At 44.1% G+C, this 17,623-nt stretch overlaps 1 protein-coding gene across 3 annotated transcripts in view; it reads right to left on the bottom strand.

Annotated features, from left to right (window-relative positions):
• Positions 1 to 17,623, bottom strand: part of LOC135900796 (endoplasmic reticulum transmembrane helix translocase) — a 602,974-nt gene that overhangs the window by 241,756 nt on the left and 343,595 nt on the right. For all 3 annotated transcript variants that reach the window (XM_065430378.1, XM_065430377.1, XM_065430379.1), the window contains one exon: positions 13,009 to 13,120. In XM_065430378.1, coding sequence (XP_065286450.1) covers positions 13,009 to 13,120 — 112 coding nt within the window. The remainder of the gene's footprint in view (positions 1 to 13,008; positions 13,121 to 17,623) is intronic.

Below are 17,623 nucleotides of genomic sequence, written 5' to 3'. Positions count from 1 at the left end.
AACGCTCACGACAAACAGTATAACAAATTTTAAAAAAGCCTTTTAGTGGCAATAATTCCTTCATAGATGGATGTTTTTATTGTCAAACTGTGTATCGCGCTTGCCTAAAGTAGGGCACACAAAAGAACTTTGGCTTTCCAAGCGGCACATATACGGTGCTAATACTATTACAATTGACAAAGATAAAGACGTGATATTTTATGATGGATGCCAGATTAGAAGACATTCAGCATTTGGTTTAGAGGTGGTTGAAACATTCAACATAACTCGTACCCTGACAGCAACTTCATGCACTGGAATCCTGTTGAATGTTTTGTTTGGTGACATGCAGGAAAACACAAATTTCCATTGGAATTTCCTGACAATGCTGTGTGCCTCTGATCGAGGGCTACCCAACCTTTCCTAAGTATACTTTGTGGCGCAAAATACATTTCTGGAAAAGGGACAGAAGAAAGGGAGACAGTGAAGCACCAAACTACCAACTGTTTAATGACAGCCTGAACAAACGTATAAAAGAAAATACAACTTCCGCTCATGCACAGGGAGCCAAGGTGTGACAGAACAACGTGGTCATGATATCATGCTTTGGATGAAGCACATTTCTGCGGAATATAATACGATAGATGTATCGCTGACACAATCAGACCCTTTCTTTTTAATATAAAACGCTTCCAACAACTCCCTTGCAGTTTGGTCCCTACTTCTACCAAGAATCAATACTCGTTCAAAGCATGGCCTACAACGACAGGCTTTACAGTGCGCAGGAAGATGCGCGTTCTCACTCTTGCCGATGCTATTAGCGTGCTCCCTCAGTCTGTCATTAATACAACGTCCCGTTTGTCCTACGTATGACTTGCCGCAATCTAGGGGTATTTCGTAGACCACCCCTTGAACGCAGTCCCTGAAATGTTTGGCGTGCTGCTTCTGGCAGCCCCGCGGCCCCTCACGTGTGATCCGGGGGCACAATTGAGCTAACTTGTTGGGAGCCGAAAAGACAACCGCAATGCCATATCTGGTAGCAACCTTCTTGAGGTTATGGCTCACACGGTGCACATAAGGTACTACTTCTGGTTTTACTCGCTCCCTTTCCTTCGAGTGCGTTTTCCCACTCGCAGCGGTAGTTTTCAGCTTCTGTAGTAGGGACTCGACCACGGCATTTAAGACAGACTGAGGGTAGCCTGCTTCTTGAAGTCTCTCAAGTTGATGGAAAAAACTTGCCTACATTACATGCACACATGACTTGCGCAGAGCCGATTTGCGGCAAAGTAAGGCGATTCCACGCTTCACAGTCTTAGAGTGCGTCGAGTCATATTGTAGTAATTCTTTTTTACCTCGAGGGAGGTACGCACAGCAAATGTGATCACTCTTAAGTGTTAGGTTAAGGTCTAAAAACTGCAACGAACTGTCCTTCGGAAGCTCGTTAGTAAAAGTAAGTCCTTTTGCGTTTGCTCTAAAAACATCTAAAAGCCGCTCAACCATTTTATGGCATGGCAAGGGGCATCTATTGTCAATAACAACTAAAAAATCGTCAACGTATCTAAAAACTTTAAGAGCATTAGGATGAGATGAAGTAAAAACACATTGTAGTGCGTGGTCAAAGTAGGATAAAAAGATGTCACATAATATGGGTGCTATACGTGAACCAATGCAGATGCCCTCTTTCTGGAAAAATATGCCATGTTCAAAAGTTACAAAGGTGCGGTTGAGATAAGCTTCCAAGAGGGAAACAAAATTCGAAGCCGACATCTCCATTTTAGACACAAAATTAGCTTCACCACTTTCGTCATTGCACTGTTTAACGGCTTTTAGAAGTTCAGTATGCGGAACCGAGTAAAAAAGGTCATTTACATCAACGGAGAACACATAGCCTATTTCTTGGCTGTCACGGAAATATTCAAAAACTTCATCCGAGTTTCTAGTCAAGAAAGGGTCATTGAGTTGAAGAAGCCGCAGGGATTTAACAAAAAACTGCTGACTTGATATTGCCACGTGTCCCGTTCACTAATAATCGTTCGAAACGGGACATCAACCTTATGGGTCTTGGCACTGAAGAAAGCTCGAAGAGAATCTTTTTTACTCTTTCTGATCTGTTTAACTAATCTTTCACAGCCAATTTCTTCACAGAACGAAGTCATGGTTTTCTTCACTTTTGATAAGCTGACTTTTACAGGCTTAAAATTCTTTTTGATTGCCTCTAATGCTTTTTCGTTAAAGGTTTGCCTAGGAAGAGCTACAAAAGCACCTTCCTTATCGGAGTGCATTACACAGAGTTCATTGTCTTTGAAAAAAGACACCACACGTTGCAGCATTCGCACCTGTCGACCAGTTCCGGCCTTGGGGGCAGCTCTCTGTAGGCTGTCTACACCATCTAGTAGGCAATGCTCACGCTGTTACTGGGGCGCTTTTCTTGCGACTTGCCGATTCCATGCCAGAAGCTCTTGTGCTGGAAGCTGGGGCTCAAGTCTGTATTTCGGTCCCTTGTTAAGAAGGTTGACTATATCGTTTGGTATATTGGTTTCACCAATAACTACCAGTCTCTCTGTCCGCCTCTTCTTTGTGGTTGCTGCGTTCACACTCCTCAGTAGGCAAGATAGCATACTGTTCCATGTGGTTTCTATGGCAGTACTCACCACGTTCCGGTAGTCTCTCAGTTTTCTCGCAGCAACCCACGCAGGGAAGTTGGTGTAGCACATGCATTTGAGAAGACCGTTGAAAAGCCGGATCTGACGGCCCAGCTCCGAACGTAGAATCCTGCATATTCTTTTGATGTGGCCCCAGGACGGAAACACAGAACCGAAGATAGCGGTGACTTCACGTGGTAGCAGTCCTTTTCTTATGCAGAAGCCTAGATAGCGCGCTTGGCATGTTGCTGCCACGATGTTCCGTGTCACCTTGTTCACATCGGGAAGCCTTGATGAAGAATTGCCGGGGAAAAGAGACCCGGAGCCCACTGTACGAGAAAGATGTTCCAAAAGGACTTCTTCTTGGGCAAGTTCGTGCTTAGATTTCCTAGGTATACTTTGTGGTGCAAAATACATTTCTGGAAAAGGGACAGAAGAAAGGGAGACAGTGAAGCGCCAAACTACCAACTGTTTAATGACAGCCTGAACAAACGTATAGAAGAAAATACAACTTCCGCTTATGCGCAGGGAGCCAAGGTGTGACAGAACAACGTGGTCGGGGCTGCCAGAAGCAGCACGCCAAACATTTCAGGGACTGCGTTCAAGGGGTGGTCTACGAAATACCCCTAGATTGCGGCAAGTCATACGTAGGACAAATGGGACGTTGTATTAATGACAGACTGAGGGAGCACGCTAATAGCATCGGCAAGAGTGAGAACGCGCATCTTCCTGCGCACTGTAAAGCCTGTCGTTGTAGGCCATGCTTTGAACGAGTATTGATTCTTGGTAGAAGTAGGGACCAAACTGCAAGGGAGTTGTTGGAAGCGTTTTATATTAAAAAGAAAGGGTCTGATTGTGTCAGCGATACATCTATCGTATTATATTCCGCAGAAATGTGCTTCATCCAAAGCATGATATCATGACCACGTTGTTCTGTCACACCTTGGCTCCCTGCGCATGAGCGGAAGTTGTATTTTCTTTATTCAAAGGTTGGTGAAAGATGAAGAGAAGAGAATGAAGTGTTAATACATTTCAGAACCCATTAAATAGACTCTCTACATTCGTGGGAGGGACCTTGCTTCCGTCGACGTCACGTGACAGGCACAGATTCGTGGAACGAGGGCCCCGCCTCTGTTTATACCAAGCCTCCAAGAATTGTAGATGCTTGTCCTTCTTTTTTGCACGCTGCTGGTTCATGGAAGTTCTCCTGTTGAGTTTGACAGTTTGAGGAAAGGGTCCCTCTAAAGTCGCACACACACACAAAGGAGGTATATAAGCACTGCGGGGTTTCCGCCAGACCAGAAGACACTCAAGATGACCATGGCGAATTAGGAAGTCACGCTTCGTTTCGATGAGGCACGGTGGGCGCAAAACCTTTTTGCAATTTTTGCAATTCAATGGAAAAGAAGCATAGTATGGAACTATATCGATACTGGAGACAGCAGATCAGGAAAGAAGCGTTTTATGATAACTCAAGAGGCAGTGCCCTACTCTTTGAAGCTAGATCAGGATGTCTTAGAATGCAGAGCTATAAAAAGAAATTTAACGAAGAAGAAGACACATGTACTGTGTGTGGTAAATCTGTAGAAGCAATAGAACACCTCGTACTAAAATGTGATGGTATCCATCCCGATGTCAATGGGGGCGGAGTCACGCCTCCCAAGGGCCTAGGGTTCAGAGATAACAATAGTCATGCAAACAAATATGCGGTGGAAATTAGCAAGAGGCGATTGGAGGATTGGTGGCTCAAAAGCAGAGAGGTGACATAAGGTTAAATGTGTAGGAAGACGTACTTAGAGAAAATGGCGATTTTGAATAACGTACAACACAGTTAAACAAAAATAAAAAGCTGAGCATGGTAGCAATTGCCATCACCCCGTTTCAAAGGGGACATTCCTACCTTCCATATATCCATCCGTACTCCAGTACTCCCAGCTGTCATCGCAAGAAGTGGCATGTTTTCACCCCCTGACGACACACTACACTATTCCAATGCACCATAGCTTTGATTAATGCCATTTCAAACCTGCAGTCAGTGCAATATACATTCACTATATGGAGTATGTGGTGGTGCCATAAAGCCATGCGCATTATCGGGCATGTCCAATAAATCGGGCGTCTGGAAAATCGGTCGTTAACTGTGTAGCAAGCATGTGATGCCCCCTCCGGCATAATCTTCTTGGCCCGATAGGCTCGGTGGCCTGCCAGGCTCAGTTAGGCAACATTGGTCACCGCACCGATAAACACCTTTCATATTAGTGTAACTAGAGGGAAATCTGGCGCTGCGATCGTTCAACCATCATGAGAATGGTGGGAAGTACAGGCTATGGATTGGCATTCTGTTGACTGGCAAAATAGTCTACAAGTATCTTTTGGCTGTTTTGGTTTCGCTCCAAGAGCAGTTGCTATAACCTGCAGTGGGACAGTGCAACGCAGAGGTCTCTGCTTTTCTTCTGTTGCTCGAAGTGGTGATAGCGCGCTGGGCCAGCAGCTGGGACGATGTTTGTGTCAGGGTGTGGTGTCGAAGCCCTGATGAGAAAGCGACGGCATCGCAAACGTTGAAAGGACATGTTTTGACCGTTTGAACCTTGGTTTATTAAGTGTGTTAGGTTGGCGCTATAGCGTTACGTGCTTTATGAAACTTCAGAATACGAAAATGAAGGTACTACTGATACAAGACATAGACAGTTATATTTCCAGTCGCTTTACAATCAAATTTTACTGAGGGCTTCATTATGCATTGCTCATTGATGTGCTCATTGAAATGCATGTTTTAGGACTTTGAGAGCACAAACTTACTTGTGATAGGACAGGTTGCTGCGTCCTGGCTGCAGTCTAGTGTCACAAAATGGGTTAAGTGCAAAGCCACGCCATAACGCTTCAAATTCAGTACATCAATATAAAAGAGAGATAGAGAGAGAGCTAATATTTAATGGCAGAAAGGTGCAGAGGTCAGCCTGAGCGAAATGCCTCTAGCCTGCTACTCCACGCTGGGGAAGGGGTTTGGGGAATAACAGAGATAGGATGTGAAGAGGAAGGATGGTGGTGGTATGGTGAATATGATGAGCGCTGCACCGCACAATGTTTCTGTATAATGCGTACATGTACACTTCACAGCACAGCACAGTCATCTTCGCGGGCAGAGGTATAAGTTACTGCAGCGTAGCGAAGAGACTGTCTATAGTGTTCGTAATTTTTGCCGCTGTTAGCGCCACTGGCGTATTTAAACCGGACAGTAGTAGCGGCAGGGCGGCGATTATTTGTCGCAGCATGGCTTTGATGACAGAGTCCGATGGCGATATCTGAGTGCACTGTCCTTGCTCCCGCTGACAGTCTGAGGCCCGTGAGCGCAGCGGTAAGCGTGGCCATACATTTGGTTCCGGGTTTGCCAGTTCCGGTTCTGGCTCGCTAGAAGCAATGGTTTGTCTGTCGATGCCGATTCAATTACCTTCTGCTGGACCTGCAGAATTGGAGCCAGGAAGCTTTTGTCTGGACCTACAGCTTTGATGATGCACAATGTCGTCTTTTCCCGATTGTATCACTCCCTTCCCCCTTCACTTTTGCCTTTCCCCTTATACAAGATATCCATCTTCCGTGAATAAAATTTAGTTGACAGACAGCGCTTGTGTCTTGTCCTTGTTACTTTGTGGCTGCATGTGTTTGCGCTGTTACAATTTTTAAGTCAAGGACCACTTGTCAGTAGTTGACGATTGTTTTGCAGCACGGAAAAGTCTGCTTTTTTTGTAAGATAGTCGGTTAAGGTGTCTAGTGTACCACGGCACGTTAGATGATTGATAAACCTTTCATAAGGGAATGTATTTGTTTATTAGACGTATTGAATGTAACGAAACACAACGCTACAGTCACCATCGCTCATAGACGCATCATCACCATAGCCCACGGTCGCATCACCAGCACTGCACACAGGCGTGCTTTAATAGTCACCCACATGCACCGATCGTGCCTCGTCAGCAAGTTCAGCGGCATCTACTTCTAGGAGTATTCTCCCTCTTTTCCACTCTTTTCGCGGTCTTCCATGCATGTAGGCCGTTCAGAACTTGATTTCTTTAGGGCTCATCACAGAAAATGTGCGTGAGCTGCCACAATCGTCAATCACATTGATCGGACTGCGCAGCTAGGTGCTGCACAAACACACGTGACAGAGGTTCATCAGCAATTCAAATCTACAACAGCCAATAGAAGCATGCCCTGTGCTTCACACGACTACTGCGACCAATCGCAATGCTGCATCCCTTTTTTTTTTGCTTGCATTTGCTGGTTTATTTTTCGGTGGAGAAATATCTCGTACCAGCTATCTTGAGCTCCGATCTCTCCAGTTTACAATGATACCAAGATGGCAGCGCTGTGTCAACGGATAGCCGGGTGATCCGCAGTGTGACGGGGCTTTCCAAAGCCCGATTTTTTCGCAATTTTTGATGACAGCACTCTAGCATAGTGCTGTTTTCTCTATTTCTACAACGTATGTTGTTATAATATTTCATTACGTGGTAAATAAACGTCCACAGGTTGCGAAAAAATTAATAAATCAGAAAATCAAGTTTTGACAATTTGACCACTTCAATTGCCGCGTCCCTGCTTAACTTGACATCTCTAACATTCTCAGCGATGCTCATCAACATCCTTCAACACGCTCTACCTGACAAGGTCATTCTCAGTTTTACACGAGAAAAACGAGGCCGCACTTTGAGGTCACAGTAGCTGGCAGTCCCTCCGCACAAAGTCTCTGAGTCAGTTTCGCCAGCAGTAACATCAGACGCTGAACTCAACGATCTGCTACAGTTTATGCTAGTGGAGGTGGAAAGCAGAGAATAATGCACGTGACCATCTCAGCGACCAACTGTAGATGAGTGTAAGGACAGGCAACTAGGCAGTACCCCAAGGCATCCGTTTTGCATGCTACATCTGCTGAAAGATTGAAATGTTGCTTCTCCCCACTCATCAACATGGGATGTGCTGCTGCAACGCAGATATAACTCTAGCTGTCAAAAAAGTGCAGCTAACAAAACGCAACCTATGCCTCCATTGCACGTCAAGAGGTCATCAAGAGAAAGATTGTAGAGTCAAGCTCATCTGCTGTTCTCGCCACGGAAGACATGCATAAAGCACCGTATTTAATCGCATAATGATCGCACTCGCGTAATAATCACACCCCAGAATTTTGTCATCAAAATTCTATTTTTTTTTTATTTCCTCTGTAATGATCGCACCCCGAACTTACCACAGCGATATGTCGTGTGCCAAGTCTAGCTAATAACGATCCCGCTTACCATCTGTTAAATGCTACGCAAACGACTCTTCAAGACAAGCTAAGCGGTCTGCATGCACTAAACATTCTTAAGTAGATGCCTCATTTCATTACTTTCATCACTTTCCGCACTTCCATGACAAAAAGAGGTACAACCAAACTTGCCTTTATTATGGGCAGGCTTTATAATGGTTGTGGTCAACAAAAACAAAAAAGGCGCCGTTCCGATTCTTTTCATCTGCACTCGTGGGCAGGCAACAAAATCGTGTGCGGCAATGATAGTAGCCACGTTTACACTGATACGTTAGAAGTGTACACTGACGCTTGTAACACAGCTGAGATATTCGCCCACCCTTAGCGGAAACGTGCCGTATTAGGATAGTAGTGAAGACAGATGCCGCAGTTGCCGCAGCACACCGGCCCTGCGTTTCTGTCACTGGCAGCTAAACGCTCCCATCTGTTTCTGTCCCCTCAAAGTGGACATGGCAACGTTATTGCCGCAAACTTGCAATATTAACTATATTATTCATCCCTGATACGGAAGAAACTGTTTCAATGCACGTAATGTACTCACGAGAAGAAAAAAAAAAATCGCATTCAGCGTGTTCGGCTTGCTCCGCCGGCTGCCATTTTTGTTTTGGTGTCCCGCACCCGCATCCTGCAGCAAACGGGGGACGGGGAAAAAAAAATTTTTCTTTTCAAGGGAAATTTAGCCCGCGTAATGATTGCACCCCTGAATTTACATTAATTTTCCTGACAAAAGAAGTGTGATCATTATGCGAGTAAATACGGTATGTGTGACCCCCAACTACAAGAGGATGATAACAACTATGACGACAACAAGACCATCAGGAAGCATCACAGTGTGTTTCTTCCATGACTCTTTCCTCCTGCGAAGATGCATCACCCACCAACCAAAATACTATGGACAATGTGGTGTATATCCAGACATTCTCCACACAGATCATAAACAACAAAAGCAGATACGTCCATGGTATTCTGGATGGAGGCAGCCAAAGATCTTTTATACAAGAAGACGCTGCCCTGGAGCTCAAACTAAAGATGGTTAGAGAGACACCATTAGTGCTAAACACCTTCAGAAATATTTGCTCATCAGAAGAGAAAAAGCGCAAGTGGTAGTAGTGCCCCTTCGAAATCAGTATAGCAAAGTTATTTTCAGCATAGAAGCTGTCGTCATCCCTGCCATCTGCCTTGATGTAGCTGTGCCGGCGGTGGACAACACATTTGTGCAAACTTTGAGATCTCAAGGCAAGCTACTGGTGCACAATAACTTCGTTTTTGAAGATACCTCGCACTCTGTGATTGGCTTACTAATAGGTTCCGACTACCTATGGCAAGTAGTCAAAGGTGAAGTCCTTCGCTGCCCAGACGTTCCATGCCTCATCGTGATTTACACTATATTTGGCTGGACAATCCAAGGACCAATCTGTCAAAAGGTTCTTTTGGACTGTGGCACTCGTCTAATGATCAGCACCTTGAGAGTGGATCCTACAGAAGAAGAATCCACAGTAGAAATTTTATCTTCCTGAAAATAGTCCATGGGCACCAGTAACTCAAGTGAATGTGCCTCTGATAAAAACCTCTTACAGTTCAAGAAGACAATCAAAGGGTGTACCAGCAAATACACGGTGGCGCTGTGGTGATGTTTAGTGGCAGATGGATGTGTTTTTCCAGGGCTCCATGGCAGTAATGAAACCATACGTCTTTTTTTTTTTTGCATGCCTTGAGCTTGTCTTTGTTTTTTAGATTTGTTGGTCTTTCTTAGCCTTTAAATACTACATAGAAGTGTTAAGACTATGCGCTGTTAGTTGCTCTTTTTTTCTGTTTCATGCTCACATGCGTGCTTCAGGTATATTTGGTTTTGCAGGATAGAGCGTCCTTTTATGCCACGTGTTTCAACACACGCAACCCAGTCAGACGTCAACTCTTTCTAGCCTTTAAATAGTAGGTTGGAAGTGGCAAGGCTTTAGTGTGAGGTTTTAGTCTGTGGTTAGTTGTATCAGGAATATTGCTTTTGTAGGACAGTCTGAGCATGACCACTTGTTTGAACATGTGCAAACGTGTGTCGTACCTCAAACCTACGCAGAATTTTTTCTTTTTTTAATTATTGCTAGCAAATGATTTGTGACATTTTAAGCATTTAGGTTCAAGGCGTATTGGATTTCGCTTGTATAAATGCTCCGAAAGGTTCGGTGCTTGCATTAGAAAAAGTGCAAGGTATGGCAAGAAAGACAGCAAAGCATGCAGCATGTGGAGGGCCCCTCAAGGTAGATGAGGGGAAGAAAGAGAAAGGAAAGGAAATGGAGTTGATCGACAGACACTGTGATGCTGATGTTAGACTAAAGAAAATGGAAGATATACAGGATAAGCTTCTGAAGCAGATACAAGAGCTAGAAACGAACTCAGCATGGAGCGAGATGTATGGAAAGCAGTAGACAAAAGACTTCGAGCAGCCGAGGAAAAACTGAACAGGGCCGATAGAACGCCCTCTCCCAGTGTGTCAACATGGCACGTGGAATGTGTGGAATGTGGCGTGGTGGCAGCTGGAAAAAGCCTCACTTACCTTGAAGTGCCCACAAAAGAAAAGGAGGAATGAAGAGGTCAACGCCCTGCATCAAACCCAAGTTACGAGGAAAAGAATGGCAAAGGGATGCAAGAAGAGGCCTCCACAGTGACTGGCAACTTTCTGGTTGGGAATTCGATCATCACCAATCCTGACCCAACTTCCTGCAGTACCTTGAAGTGTTCACGGGCTACTCAAAGAGATCATATCTCACAGCTTCAGTACCATCAAAAGCTTAGTGATCACCTGTGGAAACGATGGGAAAGATGGAAAAAGGAACATCTCCTGGAATTACGATCTCTACCTCAGTACCCACAATGGTCTAACAAAAGTGTGAAAGTGGACATGGTCGTTTTAATAGAAGACAGAAAGAACCGATGTGTTTGGTCCCTGACTCGAGTACTCCTATTATATACCGGCCATGATGAATTCGTGCGGTCTTGTTCCATCAAAACGCAAGATGGCAAAGTACTTAAAAGGCCCGTTCAAGTCCTGAACCACCTGGAGATGCCCCTGCTTCTTGGGTGGGGCAGAATGTAGAAAAAGATGACGTTAAATAAACACAGCTAGCCAGTGTAGGCACAGAAACAAGAATGAAGACGCTGGCATAGTTTTTATAACCCAGTGCCGTCTAAGCATCTATAGATGCATTTTCTCCAGGATGGCTCTGCCCTGTGTTGTATCTGTGTCGTCTGTTGCTCTCTGTTTCAATTGCTGTTCTCTTTGTCTGGCCGAGTATGAATAAACGAAAGGGGTGCTTCCTTGAGCGTGGCCACATGATCGCTTTGAGATGGCTGGTCATGCAGGTCCTTCAACTGTTGATAGGAGCAACAGCTCTTCCGACTCCTCGTACCCGTCGACAAGCTCATACTCAAAAGAGGACAGCTTGTCGTCCAAGGAAGAGGCAACTTTGACCACATTGAATTGTGACCCTGACACCATGAAGAAATACCGTTATTTACTCAAATCTAACGTGCACATTTTTTCTGATAATACGGGTGCAAAAATTTTGTGCGCGTTGGAATGGAGTACGACCTTAAATCTGCATTACCATATCGCCATCGGCATTACAAGATGGCCACCTCGTACACACTTCGAGCCTAGCTGCTGTAGCTTCCTCCATGTGCTGTAGTACATGTTGCATCGTCCATCTTCCTGTTTTTTGCACTTGCCTTATCAGCATGGAAGTGCCGACTGCAAAGACATGCCGACTTCATCACGATGCCGTAATTAAAAGAAAAGCGATCACGTGTGGGGGGACGGATGGAAATCAGACCGCATCATGGGTTTTCGGAGTTCCCGAAACTTGCGTGCGGGACTGGTGCAAACAGGAGAGGCATTCTACTACGGCGGCTGCTACATACGGTGCAGCCGTGCGGCTCTTATCTTGAATGCGATCTGCGATGGAGACAGTGTCTACACATCTAGGCGCATCACGCCGTGCTCTCGTCACTTAGTTCACGTTGAAGCAAGAGGCCACACAAAGGTCAACTCGCTAAATGATTCCCTCGCTCCTGCTACTTCTGATAAAGACTTTCTGTGGTCATTGCGCAAGACGTGTTCATGTTTGCTTGTGCGTGCATGATGCCATGCTTGTTGATTTACTTAGTAAGTGAATGTTTGAATGTTTCTATAGAGATAAAACAACAATTGTTACTTTTCATACAGCTGCCTACTAATTTGCTATCGCAATCGATGCTTCGCCTTTCGGGTGAAGCTGCAATTTTTTTATTTATTGCAACTTTAGTGTATTGGGAGTAAATATTTTCCCAAATGAGAGAAAGTTGTATTTCTGTATGAAGAGTGAGGTGCACGGTACTGTAAAGGACTTTTCTTTTATTAGATCACAGCAAACGAGTGCACGTTATAATGGAGGGCACATTAGAATCAAGTAAATATGGTACTGAGAAGAATGGTGTTTTTGAGTCTGCCGCACGTTTTATTCCTTTTGTCAGATGTGAGGAGCATACCAATGGAGAATTTGTCACTATTCATGTTATTTTTTTTCCCCTCCTGCCGAACCAAAAATAAGCCGTTGTGTTTGTTAAGTAACATTTGAGAAAGAAACCCAGCACTGGAGGTGCGTCATCACCAAAAGAATCTACACTGAAAGGGTGAAAAGTTTAAGGGGAGGCTAGTTGGCTGACCATCTAATCTGCCATGTTTTCCAGCTGTAACAAAGAAAGCTCAGCCTCTTTCCTATCTTTTTTACCCCAGAAAAACATTGGCGAGGTGCTTGACAAGTTTTTTAGCAGCTAGCAACAATTTGTGGCTAAGCCACAAATTGTCACCACCAAGTGTTCAAGACATTTCAAGGATTTAAACATGCATGCCACAAAAGAGACAGTCCATGGTCAGGTACACCACCACTCTCGCAACTAGGCCCAAATAAGTCACTGGATTTAATCTGCCATGCAACCACCTCCAGCTCCAGAGAAGCTTGCACCCCTACATTCTTCGGAGCAGGGCCTCATGTCAGCATACAGAAATGCAGTTAATTCGTAGACAACCACAATAAAACCAGCAGCAATACATACTTTCGTCTCCGGACTCTGTGAGGATGAGCGTTGCTCGTTGAGAGGAGATGAAATTGAGCTCTTGGGCAACGTGGCAGGCGGTGAGCGGTGCATCACCCGTGATCATGCACACCTGCAGCCAGAGGTCAGACAAGCTGCTACAATATGCTACAACCATTACTTCAGAAAAGACATGACGAGTGCAAACATATTGCAACAGATGCCACTAACAGGCTGGGGCATTACTGTGGCCTGTGCAACCACTGAGTGACAGCAGTTGCAGTTTGAAAAACTTATTTAAATTATTTTTTAAAAAAAATTTTAATCATTTAAAAAAAGTTAAAAATTATTTTAATGCTCATTTTTCTTCAACATCTTCAATTATTAGGTATTCTTAGTAGCAGTTATGCATTCATAGCCAACAGAAAATGCTATCAAAATTTTGGGCTACGTATGACATTCTGTTCAATGTTTCAGACATAGTCTGAGCATAATAATGCTTTCTGTTTGTCAGCTAACCCTAAACATTGCAATTTTCATCACGCACTAAATGTGGACAAAACAGTCTCTATCTCTAGCTAAATACAGGGATAGCCAGTTAAATGAAACACGTTATAACAAACTAATGGAGATATCAAAATAATTGAAGTTCCCCTTGAAATTCCCATAGAAACCATATCATAAGCCAACAAACACTGACACCAAGGACAACATAGAGGAAATTACTTGTGCTTAAAAAATTAAATAAAGAAACGATAAATAAAAGTATGAACGAGCTGAATATGTCTGTTTGCGAGAAATATGCTGCAGTGCCACATGCAGAGCATGCCGAGGTAGTTTTACTTTAAAGCATCAGTGTCAAGGGAAAAATACACCCAAATTGACGAACACTTTTGTTAAAGTTTTGTTGTAAGGTGTCCTGACACATGTGCCATATTTTGTATTCTGTAACAGAAACTAAAGAAAATATGCAATGGAAAATGCTCTTAAAACGGGCTGTCATCCCCCCTATAAGCATTTCTGATGTAGACAATGGCAGAGATGATGAAATGACACAGAAAACAAACGTGTTGAGACAGGTAGTTATGCCTTTTATGGACAACTCTTCTAGTGTCGTCAAATAGTGCTATATGAACGTACATGCATGTCACTTCTTGCAGGAGTCAAATAAGAAGTGTGTCAACAGGGCTGCATAAAAAAGCTTCAAGACGTGCTGAGGCACTATACAGCACATGCCCTACAGACCAATGCTGCTGTTACAAACAAGACATCAGTTGTAAAGGTACGCAATCATATTTGTCCTGAGCTTAAGTTGACAGCGTAACAAAATCTTCTAGGCTAGTTTATCAGCTGATGAGGGCAGCCGTGAGCCACAGAGAAACCAGCTTTCTTCACCCGTGACATCCCAGCTTGCTAAGAAGGTAATAATTTCATATTATTTTGTTGCCCTCCTCATGCTATCACATTTATGCATCTGGTGTGCTTATCCTTTTTTTTCCCCACTTGAGAGAAAGAGGTGTAACACGCCATGCACATCAGAATCAGATGATGGTTTAGTTCCGGAAAACGAGGTTCAAGCTGCGAGGAAAGAGGCCAGATTTTGGAAGGGACAGTCTCGGCTCCAGTGTGAACATAACGCATCACTTCCAACTGTCAATTTACAAGAGACAGTAAAAACACAGTTAGGTTCATGTAAAATACATTTGTTCTTGCTACTTTTCCTTTCTGCATGCTGTTCATTTCTAGTTCATAGGGATTTGTGCACTAATATTTGCATTTATCTTTACCTAGTTCAGCATTTGCTGGAGGAAGTGTCGGAGACCAGAGGTGAGCACTTCATGTTTGAAACAAAGAAAATGATGGAACCCTTTAGCATATCAAGGGGTTGCTTTGCTGGTCTTATAGTTAGCATAACAGCTAGCTTCTAGAAATGGCTGCGAGTAATATATAGTAGCATCTGCACAGTGTCTTGCAGCTTTTTTTTACTTTTAGAAAGGACTATGAGTAATATACAGGGTGTCCCAGGTCTCTTGAGCCAAGCTGTTCAACGGGGAAAGAAAGAAAGGAAAGGATAAGGAAACAAGGTGCAAATTACAATTCTAAGTCCTACGGCGTTCGGTCATCAGACCTCTGGCGACCGGACGCTGTAGGTAAGAGTATCTTGCACCAAGTTTTTATATCTTTTTTTTTCTTTTTTTTGTTGAACAGCTTGGTTAAAGTTAGCTGGCACACCCTGTATATTAGCATCTACACAATGTTTCGCAGTTTATTTATTTTTTCAAAGCTTTGTTACTGTCTAAAGTTTTTGCTTGAAGGCTGTATATTTGACTGTGTTATCATATGTGATTCTTATGGCACGTTTTTCAGGCAATTGTCGGGAACTATACGTGTCAAGTTTTCATTGCAGTACATTGCAATTGTGAACTTGCGCGACTGTTCTGCCATTGAGTCACCACAAGGCGGACTGGTTATTTCAGCATGCACTGATTGCATAGAACTTGGAGTCAGAGGGCAGCCACCATTTGTCAGCACCAGCACTCGAGCTATATCCAATCAGCAAGTGCTGGAACAGGCAGTCCACTTTGTAAAGACTTGCAGAATAGCCCCCCAATGCACAATGGCTTATGATCTAATAGCATATTTTGGCTAGAGACGATTTGATTGTCACCACTTGTGTGTTAAACTGTTAACTGGAAATCTTAACCAGCTGTTTGAGGTACAGTGATGCCTTGCATTTTGCTTTAAGTGGATAAAGGCATAGCTGGGCTTTTGGTGGAGCAGCCGGTGGACATGGACAGAAGTACAAGCAGTGGGCCCCTGCATGTTCAAGGTGGGAATGTTGCATCTCATATTACACAATGCAGTTGTTGGGAACCAACAGTGCTGTTTCCACTACCCATGAATCTGTGAACTTAAGTTCATAGTGACTATATATTGCATAGTGTACAGTGATTTAGAAATTTTTGCTTGTGACATCTTTTGCATTAAATTGCTAGCTGTATAAATGTTAAAAGTCTGTTTAATGTTCAGTAATATCCTAAATGTTACTTTATACTCTAACGCAGGCATGGCTCCAAATCACGAAGCTGAATTTGGAATGTCCTCCAGCTTGGCTTCAGCTGAAATAAGAAGCGATTGCATTTGTTCACAAGGTATGAAGTTCAGTGTGGTTCAGTGATCACCAAATAGTAATTCATAACACCCTATGCTCCACATTTAGGAAGCATATCTGCAGTACTGGCGCAGATTCATTCTGAACAATGTGAGTCTGCTGGACCAGAGGCTGTGGTAATGCCACGTTTTCACTCCATGTAATGCCTACTTGCACTCAATTTATTAGGTATTTGGTCTAATTGTCTTTTTCTGTATAGATGATGGAGCACATGACCTGGTGGAATTTTCCAACATTTGCAATAAGGACAGTGCATATGCAATAAGGACATTTGCAATAGCATTTGCAATAAGGACAGTGCATAGCCAATCAGTGGCCAGTGAGACAACGAAGCAGCGCACACCTGCCAAAGTTCAAGTTGTGCAACGTGGGCTAATTGCATAACTGTTCCACTTCTTAATGCGCATGGCATATTATTTTGTAAAGAGGACTTCTAAAGAATGCCTCGCCTACTGGGGTAGAACGAACAACCAGGACATAACTGTGGTTGCCCATGGGGTGCTGAGGGTGTTAAGCGAGAAGATTCAAGACATCAAAAAGAAACTCAAGCTCAGCAAGGAGCAGTGTGTAGCCTTTGCTGACAATAACGTCCTTTTTTTTTATTGGGAACAGCATGTTTCTCGTTTGAAATGCTCCCGGCATCTAGCCAGAATGGCTGGAACGGGTTTCATTTCCTGGTGGATTGACATCCATTTCCGGCTGGAACGGTTCCCATTTCCAGCCAGAACAGCTTCCATTTCCATCAGAAACGGCTTCCGCTTCCACCTGGATTGCCTTCCATAGCTAGCCAGAATGGCTTCCATTTCCTGCTGGAACGGTTTCCATTTCCAGCCAGAACAGCTTCCATTTCCACCAGAAACAGCTTCCGCTTCCACCTGGATTGGCTTCCATAGCTAGCCAGAACGGCTTCCATTTCCTGCTGGAACGGTTCCCATTTCCAGCCAGAACGGCTTCCATTTCCAGCAAGAACGGCTTCCATTTCCAGCTGGATATATTCCAGCTGGAATCGTTCCTGTCTCATAATACGGCCAAGATTGGAAATGCTTTCCACTTGGGAAACGTAATCATGGGAAAGCTGATCAAGGTGTTTACACGATTTGGCTATCCTGAGCAGTTGATAACGGACAATGTGTCTTATTTCACTGCCAAACTCTTTGTGGATGGAATCTTGTGCAGCTCTCGGCATTACGCACAGGAGAACAGCCACATACCATGCCCAGGAGAATCCCACTGAGCGTGTGAACCGCAACATCAAGCACATGCTCGTTGCATTTGCGGAGACGCACAATGAGTGGGATGCTTATCTTCCTGAAATTGGATTTGCGATCAGGTCGACAGTGAATCGATCGACTGGGTATACACCCGCCACCCTCAACCTTGGGAGGGAGCTGTTCAATCCGGTAGAACGTATAAGGGTAGAATGCGAGTACAGTAGAACGTAGGCGCAATGGAACCTGAGCACTG

The sequence above is a fragment of the Dermacentor albipictus genome, unplaced genomic scaffold (genome assembly GCF_038994185.2).
Source record: "Dermacentor albipictus isolate Rhodes 1998 colony unplaced genomic scaffold, USDA_Dalb.pri_finalv2 scaffold_18, whole genome shotgun sequence".
NCBI classification, from domain to species: domain Eukaryota; kingdom Metazoa; phylum Arthropoda; class Arachnida; order Ixodida; family Ixodidae; genus Dermacentor; species Dermacentor albipictus.
This window is presented reverse-complemented; position numbering and strand designations above follow the sequence as displayed.